The 13,921-nt window shown below is 38.4% G+C and overlaps 1 protein-coding gene across 1 annotated transcript in view; it reads left to right on the forward strand.

Moving 5' to 3' along the window:
* The window catches only part of LOC113466402 (formin-like protein 13), an 85,420-nt gene extending 76,502 nt beyond the window's left edge, over positions 1–8,918 (forward strand). Inside the window, exon 2 of the mRNA XM_026821764.1 lies at positions 8,800–8,918. Coding sequence (XP_026677565.1) covers positions 8,800–8,822 — 23 coding nt within the window. The 3' untranslated portion in view covers positions 8,823–8,918. The remainder of the gene's footprint in view (positions 1–8,799) is intronic.
* The last annotated feature ends 5,003 nt before the right edge of the window (positions 8,919–13,921 follow it).

The raw sequence follows: 13,921 nt of genomic DNA on the forward strand, positions 1-13,921 counted from the left end.
TTCTACACGAGTTATTTGTCCCAAAGGTGTAGAATTATTTTCTGCTGTGCGTGCGTTTTTTATGAAAAATATTAATACTAATTTATATTCATAGCCCAAATGTGTGGGTAGCTGGAGGTTTGTGGAGGTAGCTAGTCACTCCCGAGTACCCGTACACGTGGAAAATATTTCATAAAATTATTGTATGACCATTTTCATTTCCTGTAGAGGTACCATATTTCACATTTATAAGTACCTATACCTAAGTCTTCTCTTCTTTTTCTTCGCCTTTTCCCGTGTATAGAGGGGCTCGGCGTTTTTCGTCAGCCTCTCAATCAGCCCTAACTAGGGTGATTGCTTTGGGCTGACATTTGGTTTTGGCTACAAATTTTACGAGTGGATGCCCTTCGCACTCACTCTTGCTATTTCTTTAGCAAATACCTATGTAAGTGATGGTCGCTAAAAAAAGTGTACATGGATAGTAGTATTTTCTGTCTTTGGGCAAAGACCCTCAAAATCCTATAGGTCTAATCCTTATTTCAAAATGTTTTTAATCTGTTAACAAACTCACACAATATATCGTTTGTAAAGGCACATACGTTTGTTGTTTTATGATTTTCATGAATTTTTCCACTGAACCATTAAACTCATTATAATTCCTTACTAATTATTAGCTCTGGTGTTCTTCGTACTATCGTACAACCTTCTCTACAGTCTCCATCTGTGTAATTTATTTAGTATATTTACTGTTATTTCTCATTTTCGTTCATTTTTTTAGGCGGGCCTTCGCGGGCCGCAAAAATGAGCTGCCTGAGATACTATTCCTAACCGTTCTTAAAACGTGTGCAATATGTATCACAGACGTCTATTTAGTTTGGTTCTGTGGTCTTCTAGTATTCTGTATTACCTTATTTTCTGAGGTATCTGATAATATCCAATTCCTACACCTGTAATATACAACAGTGGTCATTATATCGACCAACTGGATTGCAACATATGTACACATTTGAAGTTTAACATATCATTTCCATGCGATTGATCATTCGTATGATTTGTGTACCTGCTCATATTACTGTCTACACCACCAAATATCATATTTGTCATACAACACCATATTTGGCGAATGGCAACACATACGAGTATGTACGCACTTGAGAACACCAAATGTGTCTCATATTGGTTTTTAAGTGCCTGAGATTCTATTCCTAACCGTTCTTAAAACGTGTGCAATATGTATCACAGACGTCTATTTAGTTTGGTTCTGTGGTCTTCCAGTATTCTGTATTACCTTATTTTCTGATAACAATCTCCAATGCCTACATCTGTAATATACAACATTGGTCATTATATCGACCAAGTGGATTGCAACATGTGTACACATTTGAAGTTTAACATATCATTTCCATGCGATTGATCATTCGTATGATTTGTGTACCTGCTCATATTACTGTCTACACCACAATTATAATTTAGACGATTTGAAATCGCCAGTAAAACCAAGTATGAGCTGGTTTTGTATAGGTACTAATTACTCACGTATGCCTTCCTACTAAGTTAGTTTTACCTCTAGGTGAACTAATCTTCTAGGAGTGGTGAAATTGGTTCATCATTCAAATTGTGAATGTTTGCATTTCCTTGAACTAATTGATATGGTGATCATTTGGTAAGCAGAAGGCCGCTGGAAATAGATCTTGTATTTTTCCTACCATACGTTATTTCAGTGAAATAGATTTGACTCGAAGAAAACAGAATGCTTTTGCATCCTGTTGTTTTAGTTGGTATTGGAAAACGCCTTTGAGAACTTCACCCATTGCCCATTGGTGATCTTCCAATAATGAGTCTATTAATATCCAATGTATGCAGATACTGAACTAACCTACCTACTGTTACTAATCTTATTAATCTCATTGGCAATAGCACGGCTGCAGCATGCCAGTTATTCCTGTTGTTTTAGTTGGTATTGGAAAACGCCTTTGAGAACATCACCCATTGGTGATCTTCCAATAATGAGTCTATTAATACCCAATGTATGCAGATACTGAACTAACCTACCTACTGTTACTAATCTTATTAATCTCATTGGCAATAGCACGGCTGCAGCATGCCAGTTTTGTAAACAATAACATGCACCATTAACCAGGCTATGTTTAAAGCGAACGCACTAATTGATTTCTCAAACACTGCACTCATATGATTTTATCAATGCACATATAGGCTAGGTAGGTAATCGTGGCTCAATCATTCTCAGGTATAGCTGCAAAATGCAGTACGAGCGAACGCACTAATTGATTTCTCAAACACAGCACTCATATGATTTTATCAATGCACATATAGGCTAGGTAGGTAATCGTGGCTCAATCATTCTCAGGTATAGCTGCAAAATGCAGTACCAATTTTCATTATAAATATCACGTATTATCATTTTAAACAAGTATTCAAGCTCAAACCTTTATATCTTGCCTGTAAAAGCTCTTTGAAATCATCTTAGTTGATTTTAATCGATGAATTAACTCATATTTCCATGTTTAGATTAAATTGCCTCTTTTGACGCTCATTTTCGAACCTTTTGACTCCAGTATAAAGTCGTCCATTGCCGTTTGCCGGTCTGTCATCCAATTGCATTCGATCTTGGGGACGAAGCCCGTCAAGGGAACGGACTGACGGGGTGACGAGAATACTCTGGAATCTCGACAGTGGCTAATGTTTAATGGGAGAAAGATATAAGACTACAATGGTAGAAAATTCTGGATCCCTTTCGAGAGGAAACTCATCAACAGTGACGTGAACTTGTCAGGCAAAAATCGGTGGCATTTACGAGACACTCGGTTGTTATGGTAAACTTTTTCAGTCCATAACCATTGAGATAGTCCAGGTGATTGGGGACTCAGAATGTTCTTGGAGTCCTGAAATTAGTTCAGATCTTGTACAAATTGTGCTCCTTATTTCTATTGAGGATGCTTCAAAATTTATTCCTTTCCTTCCACTATTCCCATCAAAGATAGCAACAAACTGAGGTCTATAATGTTGGGGAAATGTGACTCCCGAAGTTGCGTCATTGGGCAAAGCGCGAAGATCCACAGTCCTCTATTCTAACGGGCCGGGCTCATCCAGACCACGATCAATCTGTGTGCTTCTCGGCTTCTAGGCTGGGAGGCGGGATCTCCCGTTGCCATTTCACGATACCCGGGTTACGTTTTGATGACACGGGCACGAGCCAATTTCGCCCGAGGGGGAATTTCGCATTGTTTCTTAAGTCTCTGGTTTATTCTTACTCGTATTTAATCATTATTCTCATTATTCGTTCTCTTATTATTATTGTTTCTTTTATTGGTGATGATGGAGATATGTTTCTTTCATGTTTTACTGGCGTGTGTCGTGAAGTATTTCATAAATTCCGCTTTGTTTTACATTTGTTTCTTTTACGAGGGCTCTCATTAGTGGGTGAAATATGGTTTGAGACCACCAAGATGTGAGTTGTGTTTGTGTGTTTTGCAATTTGTTCTTTGTGTGCTGAAAATGGTTCAATGTGTGGGATGGTCTAGCTTTTGGGTAATGAGGTCTTATGATTTATTTTATAGTGGAGTTTGTCAACTAGGTACTGGTTTTATCTGGCGCTGTTTTTGTGTTTATGTCTGCCAATTTTTTCATGTAGGTACCTAATTCGCTGTTTTAAGTGTAAGCTAATGTTATCGTTTCTTCCTTAGTTTTCTCTTGCTCTTCCACAATTTTGTTTATTACTACAATACTGCATACATCTTAACAACATACGTCACACTTCTGCAAATGCATAACTCATTATTCAACATGAAATCGGAACAACTCTCATGAGAAATGCAATAAGTATTATGAGGATAATAATTACCTACACCCGCCTCTAATACCATTCATACCACAGCCAATTCAAACCATGCTGGAGAGAAAGTCAATATCTTCATGTAAATCAAAAGTGAGAGTGAGTTAACCATTTCTTTCCTTGTTTTTTAATTGATTGTGCAATAAAAGTATAGGTATTATGCATCCATATAATTCTTGTAAAAAGTATATACCTCCATGTAGTTCTTATAACAAGTATATCTGTACAAGTACATCCATATTTTAACTGCATATTATTATGTTAAGGCGGTCTCTTTTTTAAGCCTTGTGTGCCGCGTCCATTTTTGTTTAGGACTATTGTTCCGCAGTTTTGAACGGGGCATCTGGCATTTCATTACATTTAGTTCCATCATGATGATTCCTTCTTTGTCATCTCTAAACATTCTTAAAACTCTTTCTAGAGCTTCTATTTCTCGTATCTTTGTTTGTTTTGTAAATCCTACCCTAGTTATCCTAGTAACTTCACCAATGTCTTTGTTTGCTCTCAATCCAGTCCAATTCTTTCGTCCCCGACACTCTTCATCTTTTGTTTCTTGTTCGGTCCGAGGCAGACCTCTTGTCTAGAGCTTCTATTTCTCGTATCTTTGTTTGTTTTGTAAATCCTACCCTAGTTATCCTAGTAACTTCACCAATATCTTTGTTTGCTCTCAATCCAGTCCAATTCTTTCGTCCCCGACACTCTTCATCTTTTGTTTCTTGTTCGGTCCGAGGCAGACCTCTTGTGTTTTCAGTTCACAGTATTAGCTCAGCGTTTACCTTGGTCGTAAATTGAGGCCAACACAGTGTTCTTATTCCAAGCCAGTTCAATGCCCGCGCGTACCCTTCTCTGAGATGTGTTGGTACACGAGCATTTAGGTAATATTGTCCTTCAATATGTTCCACTCGGCTCGCCCCACTTGAGAAAAGTGAACATTTAATTTTATTGTTAGTTTTTTTTTTTTTTTTTTTTTTTTTTTTTAATTGGTATCATTTTTTATGTAACCGCTATGGCTTTTTCGCCCCGAAATGGAAGAGAGAAGGGGAATAGGTATCATTTATTATTTTCTATTTATTTATATTATTGTTACTTTCTTAAGTTTAGATTCGAAATGAGTTCATTACATGCTTTTATTTAACTGGGAATTTTGGTCTGTTTGTAAATTTGTTGGGCCTCGCAGCAGCCCTTTTTTCTTGATTTTATTTAGTTTAAGATCTCTGTTTGTATGGGTCAAAGCTTGTGATCCGTTTAGTTATTAGAATAGGTTGAGCCCAACTACATATTCCTTAGAAACCTCCACCAATCCTCCAAACACTTCCTGGGTATGCGGTTGAACGATTCCATCAACGTTGCATCCATCGAATCCACTGAATCCACCGACTACACCGCTTAAGGAGTTGTATTTATCTCTTGTATTTGTTAGAGTTATGGAGTTCCACTTTCGCTTTCAGATGAGCACCAATTTGGCTCAGTCCACTTTCACTTACCTTCAACCGGAGTTGTTAGTTGGTCATGATACAAGTCACAGAGTTGGTCAGGAGTTGCACTGGTCATCATTACGTCAAATCGGCACGCACCAAACTTGTTGCAAAACTTTCTTTTTGTTTTATGTTGTGTTCGTGGGATCTGCGTTATCCGTCATTATACGCTCTAGTAGTGAAGTTAGTTCAGAGACCAGTATCGGATTTTGAGGTCTGTTATGATTGGGTTCTAGGTCCATAATAAAATTGTCTGTAGAAAAACATGCAAAGACGCGGTTAGGAATAGTGCCATGTTGTCATGCTTTGAGACAACATGAGGGTAAAGAAAGCACATCTATATACTACTCTCTTTATGAAGAACATACTTCAGAGTTGAGACCTTCGCTTCCTAAAGTTTGAAATCCTCTTATTGAGTAATATTGACTCATTAAGGACAGATTAAAAGATACAAGTTACTTGCAGCTTGTCACAGATTTTCCAAAAACTCCAATGGGTCGTACTCAGCTTCAGGCAATTTTCCTTGGGTTTAATACAATCTTCAATGGCATAAAGTCGATTTCCTCAAAATCAATCAATTATTCCACTCAAAAAACGGTCCAAATCTACAAGTCAACTCCAAAAGCTGTCCAAAATCGACATGCCCCTTTCTTCTATCCTGTCCAAAGCCTTTCTTCTCTCCTCCTCCCTCCGATATCCGCCGCTGAACATTGCAAAAGAGGCTTATCAGCAAATTTAATGGCAGTTCATAGAAATCGGTTTGATTGCGTCACAAGAACTGTTTCTATGCCACTGCCTCACCGCTGTTATGCAGTTTTGGACTGCACCTAAATTACTAGCTTGTATGATTTGTGGTACCAGCATAGCTATTAAGTCTAGCGTACGATGTGTGTTATCTTTGGTTTGAAGTTTGAGTATGTTTGCAAAATTGTTACCTAATCATATTCTTCTATCTTCTTTATCATATTCGTCTTTAACACTTGTCTTGTTCCTAATTGATAGGTTCTGTGTGTTTGGAATCGATGTGTTTTTTTTTTTTTTTTTTTCCCGCCTCTGGACAGGCTAAAATTAAAATGGCCTTTTCGTTTTTGGACCGAGTATCTTTTCTTCAACTGAACAACATTTGGTGGCAACAACCGAATCCCCGCACATACAATGTAAGTGGACTCTAAACTATTCTATTCAAACTAATTCAAATCTAATATTCACCTCAAATCTGGGACTATTTTTGTCAATCTCTTTAAAAGCCTCAAGTCGTCCTCCAATGTTCCTTCTGTCACCAGGGCACCGAACAGTCCTCACTTAGCTAGGGCAATATTGAACACAAATGGGGTCATTTACTTGTTAATTTTATTTCCATATCCGTCTATCCGCAAATCAGTGTGACTTTTGCATTTTCTCTTTATCTCTTCTTTCTTATGGAAGATCTGTCAATAATATTTACACTAAGTAGAAGGAGAAAAAAAAAGATCTCATAAAAAACAGATCTCAAAACCATGTTAAATCCTCATCTACAGCATACTGACAACAACCACTTGTATTAGCAGCGCCAATCTGTATTGAAGACATTACATACAAACAATCGTATGAATGAAAATGCAATTCACAACCGTAGTACTACATAAGTCAAGATCGTATACCAGCGAATATATGTAGGTACAAGTATACCAGCTAAGTATCCTTCCAGTTATACGTATAATACCATACAATCACTTTAGTAACATTCACTCCATACCAAGACAGAACACGCGAGTATACTACGCTCGGTGTAGAACCTGACTGTTGAGAAAGGTTATGGACGCAGACTAAACCATTATACAACAGTCACTACAGAACTGAAGGAATGAGAGTCAAGACTAAAACGAATATAACTAAAGACTGCATACCAAACATACATATACGAGCAAGCTTAACACAACGTTTCAAAGATATGGTTGTGCTGACAGTATGTGGGCTAGATTTGTAGAACCTTAACTCCTTAACCCATCCTTTAGGGCTGTTTTGCCGCTACACCTAAGCCTCGGGGTGGGCTTTTTGTTTATGGAGTTAGGCTGTTATATGGACTAAATCTTGCAACTAACTTTTAAGCCACTTTTACTGGACCGATTGTTTGTTTTCAATAATTTGGAGAAATAAATTAGCCCTCTTGAAAGTATCCACAAGTGCCTTCAAAAGTACCAAAAGAAGCGCCATGTTTTCTCTGCAAGTCTCCATATTTTTTTCGTCCCGCCTTTCAAATGGGAAAAGGAAAGCCGCGAAATTTTTCAAAGGCCGCACGGAACATTTGCGCCCTGACCTAGAAAATGGGAAAAATAGGAAAGTACCATCGCGAAAGCTAGAGGCGGAACGGTAAGAGGGGATAAGCAAAACTAAATAGGCGAAAGCGTGGGAGGGGGTAGAAAAAACTGGAGGGGGTTAAAGCGTGGCAGGGGAAACACTCTCCAAATGCACGGAGATAGGGAGGGTGGAAACTATAGCAACACAGTTTTCCCCCACCAAAAAAAATCCCTCTTGCTCCTCCCCTCCCTGAATTTTCTCTCCCCTCTTCTCCTTCAACTCGCTCCTAACCTAGATTCTCTCTCGGGGTCATTGACCGCGCTTGTCCCCAGGTTTCGAGGTCAAAGGCTTTTAGCCTCGCCGGGTGGGAATTTTTGTGACGTTTTTTCAAAGGCCGCACGGAACATTGGCGCCCTGACCTAGAAAATGGGAAAATAGGAAAGTACCATCGCAAAAGCTAGAGGCGGAACGGTAAGAGGGGACAAGCAAAACTAAATAGGCGAAAGCGTGGGAGGGGGTAGAAAAAACTAGAGGGGGCTAAAGCGTGGGAGGGGAAGCACTCTCTAAATGCACGGAGATTGGGAGGGTGGAAACTATAGCAACACAGGTTTCCCCCCACCAAAAAAAATTCCCTCTTGCTCCTCCCCTCCCTGAACTTTCTCTCCCCTCTTCTCCTTCATCTCGCTCCTAACCTAGATTCTCTCTCGGGGTCATTGACCTCGCTTGTCCCCAGGTTTCGAGGTCAAAGGCTTTTAGCCTCGCCGGGTGGGAATTTTTGTGACGGTTGAGTGGGAGAGAATTGCTAGATGGGGAATAGCATTTGTGACGGTGGGCTGAGGGAAATTTTCGATTGTGAGGCGCATGGGATGTGACCTATCTTTTTTCCCTTTTTTATCCCTCTTGTCCCTTGCCTTTAGTTTCTTCCCCTTTTCATCTATCCTGTCTCCCATTCGCTTTTTTAGGGGTATTGGTTATTTCGTTTTAATAAATCTTCCAAAAGTGTTTTTCATGTAGGTATGAGTTTATCAATTCCATCATTGTTTCCTTTTCCTCCCATTACAAATTATCTATCAATTTTATCATCCTTTGTCCCTGTATATTTGCTTTTCCCCCAATTGCCATTGGCTCTTGTCCTCCAATTCCCCCTTTTATGACTCTTTTCAATTTCTTTGCACGCTTTGTTATAAATTTGTTTTCCACTTTCTTCTGTTTCAGGTAAGACACTTTCTTCAAATTAAGTAATCTGAATGAACCTTTGACCAAAGTATCTACCAGCTACCTAGATTTTTACACTCCTGGTAAGTAGATTGACTTTTTCAAATGTTAGATTATACATAGATATCACCTATCATTACAAAAAATACTAAACCCTGTAAAGCAAGCCAGCAGCAACATACATACCTCTAAAAAGGTTAAGTGAAAACCATTGTCAAACATAGTTCCCTCTGTCAAACCTCTTAAAATAATAATAATAAAAAAAAAAAACATCATCAGATATAAAACCAATAACAAACCACCATTAAAGTTTAATAAAAACGCTTAACAAAACTTCATTAGAGACCAAAATACACATAACCCTTCCCCTTCGAAAGCTTATCCCAAAAGTTACACTCCCAGAACAATGAACCCCAGGAAAAACAGAACTAATACGAGTTTATGCACTAATGGAACCCTCAAAAAAAAAAAAAAAAAAAAAAAAAAAAAAAAAAAAAAAAAAAAAAAAAAAAAAAATGGGAGTTTAGCATTGAAAGCATGAAGATTGGAGACCATTATTATATACGTAACATGACATCATTATTTGATACAAGTCACACTATTTAAGGACTCTTTCATTTCATGGTTTAATTTTTGATATCGAAAACGTGCTGAAATTCTATCGAATACCATTTTTACGGCGATGAAAGACCACATTTGGCCTGAAAATGTAAGAGGTGACAGCTGAGAGACCTATCCGTGAGGATGTCCGAATCTTCCTGCTTCAGCCGGGATTAGTAATTTAGGCAAAGAAAATGAGCCTTCATAGGTAATAATTAGTTAGGTACAGATGAATAACTTGTTGACCAAATTCAAATACATAAGGTCCAACTTTTAACCGAGTTTCAGGATATTTGTTAGTTAAGCGAACAAATTTCCAATTTTTATGAAAGGAAATGTTCTGATTTTAGTGTTCGGTCTTTGCTCGCCCTTTTGTGCCCTCATGACGCCCCCTTTGGGGAGTCTGCGAGGGGTGTACCGTTAACCAAACAATTAGTATAGCAGGTTTACTATAGTTAAAAAACTCGAGCTAAAAATTAGCTGAAATCACATGACCCAATAACAACCCACTATTATTTCAGTTTTTCTACACGAGTTATTTGTCCCAAAGGTGTAGAATTATTTTCTGCTGTGCGTGCGTTTTTTATGAAAAATATTAATACTAATTTATATTCGTAGCCCAAATGTGTGGGTAGCTGGAGGTTTGTGGAGGTAGCTAGTCACTCCCGAGTACCCGTACACGTGGAAAATATTTCATAAAATTATTGTATGACCATTTTCATTTCCTGTAGAGGTACATTTTTCATAATTGCAAGTGTGTGAGCAGAAATGCAAGTGCGTCGTTCCCCCTTAGCCACAGGGTGTTTAACTTGTTAAATCTGAATATCTCCCTATAACAGTATCGGCCCCCGAATCTACATTGTATACGTAATAACTTAATAAGTCTGTGTTGATTCAAGACATAACTCTTTGAAGCTTGAGACCTCATGTTGAGCCAAAAAAGACTTTTTGACCAATCAACTAATCTGATTCGTAATAGAGTTCAAAATGAGATGGTATTCCTAGAAAACATCCAAAAATAAATTGAACCTATAATTTGTGTAGTATCAGTGTATACCCTTACTAGTGCTTAACAATGTGCTCATTCTGACAGTTGATAGGAACTAGTTCTGATAAGAAATTCAAAACGCGCCCGGTCGTTCTGGTTGATTTGACCATTAAAATGATAAGAAAATTTAACAACTGCAAGGAATGAGGAAATTTTGACAGACTACAAAGAGATTTTCTGATAAGGATTTGTTTTGTTATCGAAGTAGAAGACGTGTTTTACACCTTGTGTTTGAAGTGAGGTGTTGAATGTGCTAATGATATTGCTGATAGTCATTAGTCATAGGACACCTGAGAAATTTCAGAGCTTGTGATTGGTCAAGAGGATTTCAAGGTCGAGTCCATTTTCAGCTTTGTAATATCCTTTTCCACGTTAAGAAATTGCTTGTCGTAAATTTGTACTATTCATATTGACGAAGAAATTCTTCAAGTATTTGCTGATAACCCGAAAAACAAAAGGTTATGATATGAACTTTCAATTATAGATTAACCTATATCTATTTTTCGCTGAACTTCATTGAACTCGAATTACTTTGTCGAGTACGCTAGAAAACTACATTCTCTCCAGACCATATTTATATTATTCATGGGAGAACATGCAATATCAATTCGCAGTTTGTCGAGATCTCTGAATCCATTGGGGGTACTTAGGAATTTCAGAGTTTTTACCCTCCTTAATTCTTGAAAAAAAAAGTCTAGTAAGTATCAAGCCCTTGTTTAGGGTCAAAAGTTTTGTGTGCTACCTAACCTGTTACCTGTTGGAATTCCGTTTATTAAAGTTTCAAGGATGGATTCCCCCAAAAGTTTAGAACTTTAGAAGGAAACGTTAAGGCCAAGTAAATAAGTATTGCACAAGCGGACAATAATCACGTGGAGTGAAAGGTGCATGTCCCAGTCACCCGTCCAGACGCCAACCACGCTCAATGTTTCTTAACTTCATTGATCCGTCAAGAATTGGTAGATAATGAAGAGGAACAGTTTAGTTTGCAAGTGGTAAGGCCACAATAACTAACTTACAGTTTTCAGATCAAAGAACCAAGGAATATTTGTGTGAACGCCTGGAAATTCAGTTTGATTATGCAATGTGCCCCGCAACAAACATTGTGATGTTTCCAGATCCAGAACTTTTTTCAAATGCCCGTTTTAGGAGATGAATAGATGATGCAACCGCTAAAATTTTCAAGTTACCTACCAACTGAACTTTTTATTATTATTATTATTATTATTTATTATCATTATTTTAAAGGTGTAAATTCTGAAGGGACAAAGGACCCAAATGCCTATGCAGAGATAAAGAGCGAATGTTCTTGAGGTATTTTTGAAAATGCATCAAAAAACATCAAAATCCGACAAATAATTCGAAAGTTAATGTCGAAACAAACAAACTTACAGACGAACTAAACAAAATCATCGAATTAAAACTTCGAGCTCTCTTCGTTTGCTCAAATATAATAGGTACCTTACACAATCATTAGTAATGTCATTATTTCCAAGTAATGATGATGAAAAAACAGAAAATCCGGAATTCCATCATTAGTAATGACATTACTAATGACATTACTAATGATTGTGTAAGGTACCTATAAGGAGGATAAGGAGTAATAGTAAATAATAAATACCGATTATGTTCGTTCAATATAAGAGTAATAGCAAATACCTATTATGTATAAGATATATAAGAGTAGCCGATATAAATAGCTTAGTAAGGTGAGTGCACTGGATTGATGTCAAGATCTAACATCGAACTACTAGGTAATGCCATTACCAACTCACTCTACTAAGTCTGCTTGCTATTAATAATACTAGCACATTTACACAGACAATACTGTAAAGACCGGGTTACACAGGCGAGTTAGATTGGGTCAGTAGGGAGCAATTTCAAATTTACTCATATTATACCTTTTTTTTAGACCGTCGCTTAGCGCTGGAACGCAAATGGTGACAAAATTTCCAACCTCTAGATTTCTCACACAGTCTGCAGGATAATTGGTAATTTTCCATTGGACTTCAGACCACCTGAGAGAGCTAGAAGTAGGAAAATTTTTCGTGCAACACGTTCAGAAGGTCTGACAGACTTGGACAGTGGGAACGCAAGTGAGTGTCTAAACAACGGAGCTCTTATCGTCCCGAAATCGAAGAGAGAAGGAAAACAGGATAGGAGAAAGCCGGACGTTCTGAGAACGAAACTTGTCTGTGTAGGATAATATTCGGCCCCGGTGGGAATCGTTCCCGCGACCTAGCGCTTACAAGGCAGACGCGCTACCCTCCAATTCCAAGCCATTCAGGATGCCTCATTTCTACTTAAACGTTCTTTTTTTGGTACTAGTTAAAAAAAGCTCATGTTGTTGTCAAGATACCATCTTTGGTTTCTAGTTGACTCTATTTCCATTGGAAACATTGTTGATATTGAAACCGTTCCAAAGTCAATCATCTATACCAGAGTGAGTCTCTTAATATTAGAACGTCTCTTTGAATTGTTTGTCTTGAGGTCAAAACCTAGGGCGACCTTCAGATCACACAAAGACTTCAGGATTGCATGTGGATATTGGAACAAGAATTCAAGGGGAATCTGCATAAAGTTGACAAACAGGGTGAACTGGGAAACCGTCTGGGGGGTGGTAGAGAACGTCTCGGGCGTAACCTCGCCTAGTAGGCTCCTAGAGGCGTTTTACCCTCCATATTAATCTATTAACCCTCAACCAGCCTAAGTGGGGCTGGAAAAAGTCATAATCCCGCGATTGCCCAGATGGTTGCCCATCCGGATAACATGAACCAACTTACCAACCGCACACCGAGACACCTAAGGGTTAAACTTCAAGATGTGTCACCTTCTGAGTCAGAAATTTTGACCCTCTAATATAGTTCTAGAGTAGCACACCACGTTTTTACATAACTCCGTCTCCGTACAAGTTTACAAGAGTCCGTACTATAGAGCAGCGGTTCTCAACCTTTTTTCGCCCGCGCACCCCTTGGGTACCCAGATTTAATCTCACGTACCCCCGCCACCATCATAATGAGTATACCGCGTACCCATACCTAGGTCGATGTGTACCATTACTATACTGAGTTCTAAAAACACACTCTGTTCCTTTTGAAAAAAAAACACAGTACTTCAGTACATTGAAGTCAAAATTGGGTACTTTTCTGGACTGTACTGCACTGATAACCCGTCAAAATTTGCTTTTGTCCGTCATTACACAATTTTTTCTCGCGTACCCCCGGTTGAAAATCGCTGCTAGTAGAGTAGGTATAGAGTACAAAGCAACACTCTACATTCTAGTAGGACTGTGTGTCAGTGTGAACGCACCTTATCTAGGCCAAGGTACTGGCCTGGTTTGGGCCGCCGCAAGTTGAATGAACTGAACGCGAACCTTCCAATGGCAAACCCGGGCCGGGCCTTGCTAATCATAGGGAGCGAGAGAAGAGAGGTCTGAGTTTTGAACATGACAATTTTTGATAGAATTCTGACATAACT

The sequence above is a fragment of the Diaphorina citri genome, unplaced genomic scaffold, assembly GCF_000475195.1.
Source record: "Diaphorina citri unplaced genomic scaffold, Diaci psyllid genome assembly version 1.1 scaffold262, whole genome shotgun sequence".
Taxonomy (NCBI): domain Eukaryota; kingdom Metazoa; phylum Arthropoda; class Insecta; order Hemiptera; family Psyllidae; genus Diaphorina; species Diaphorina citri.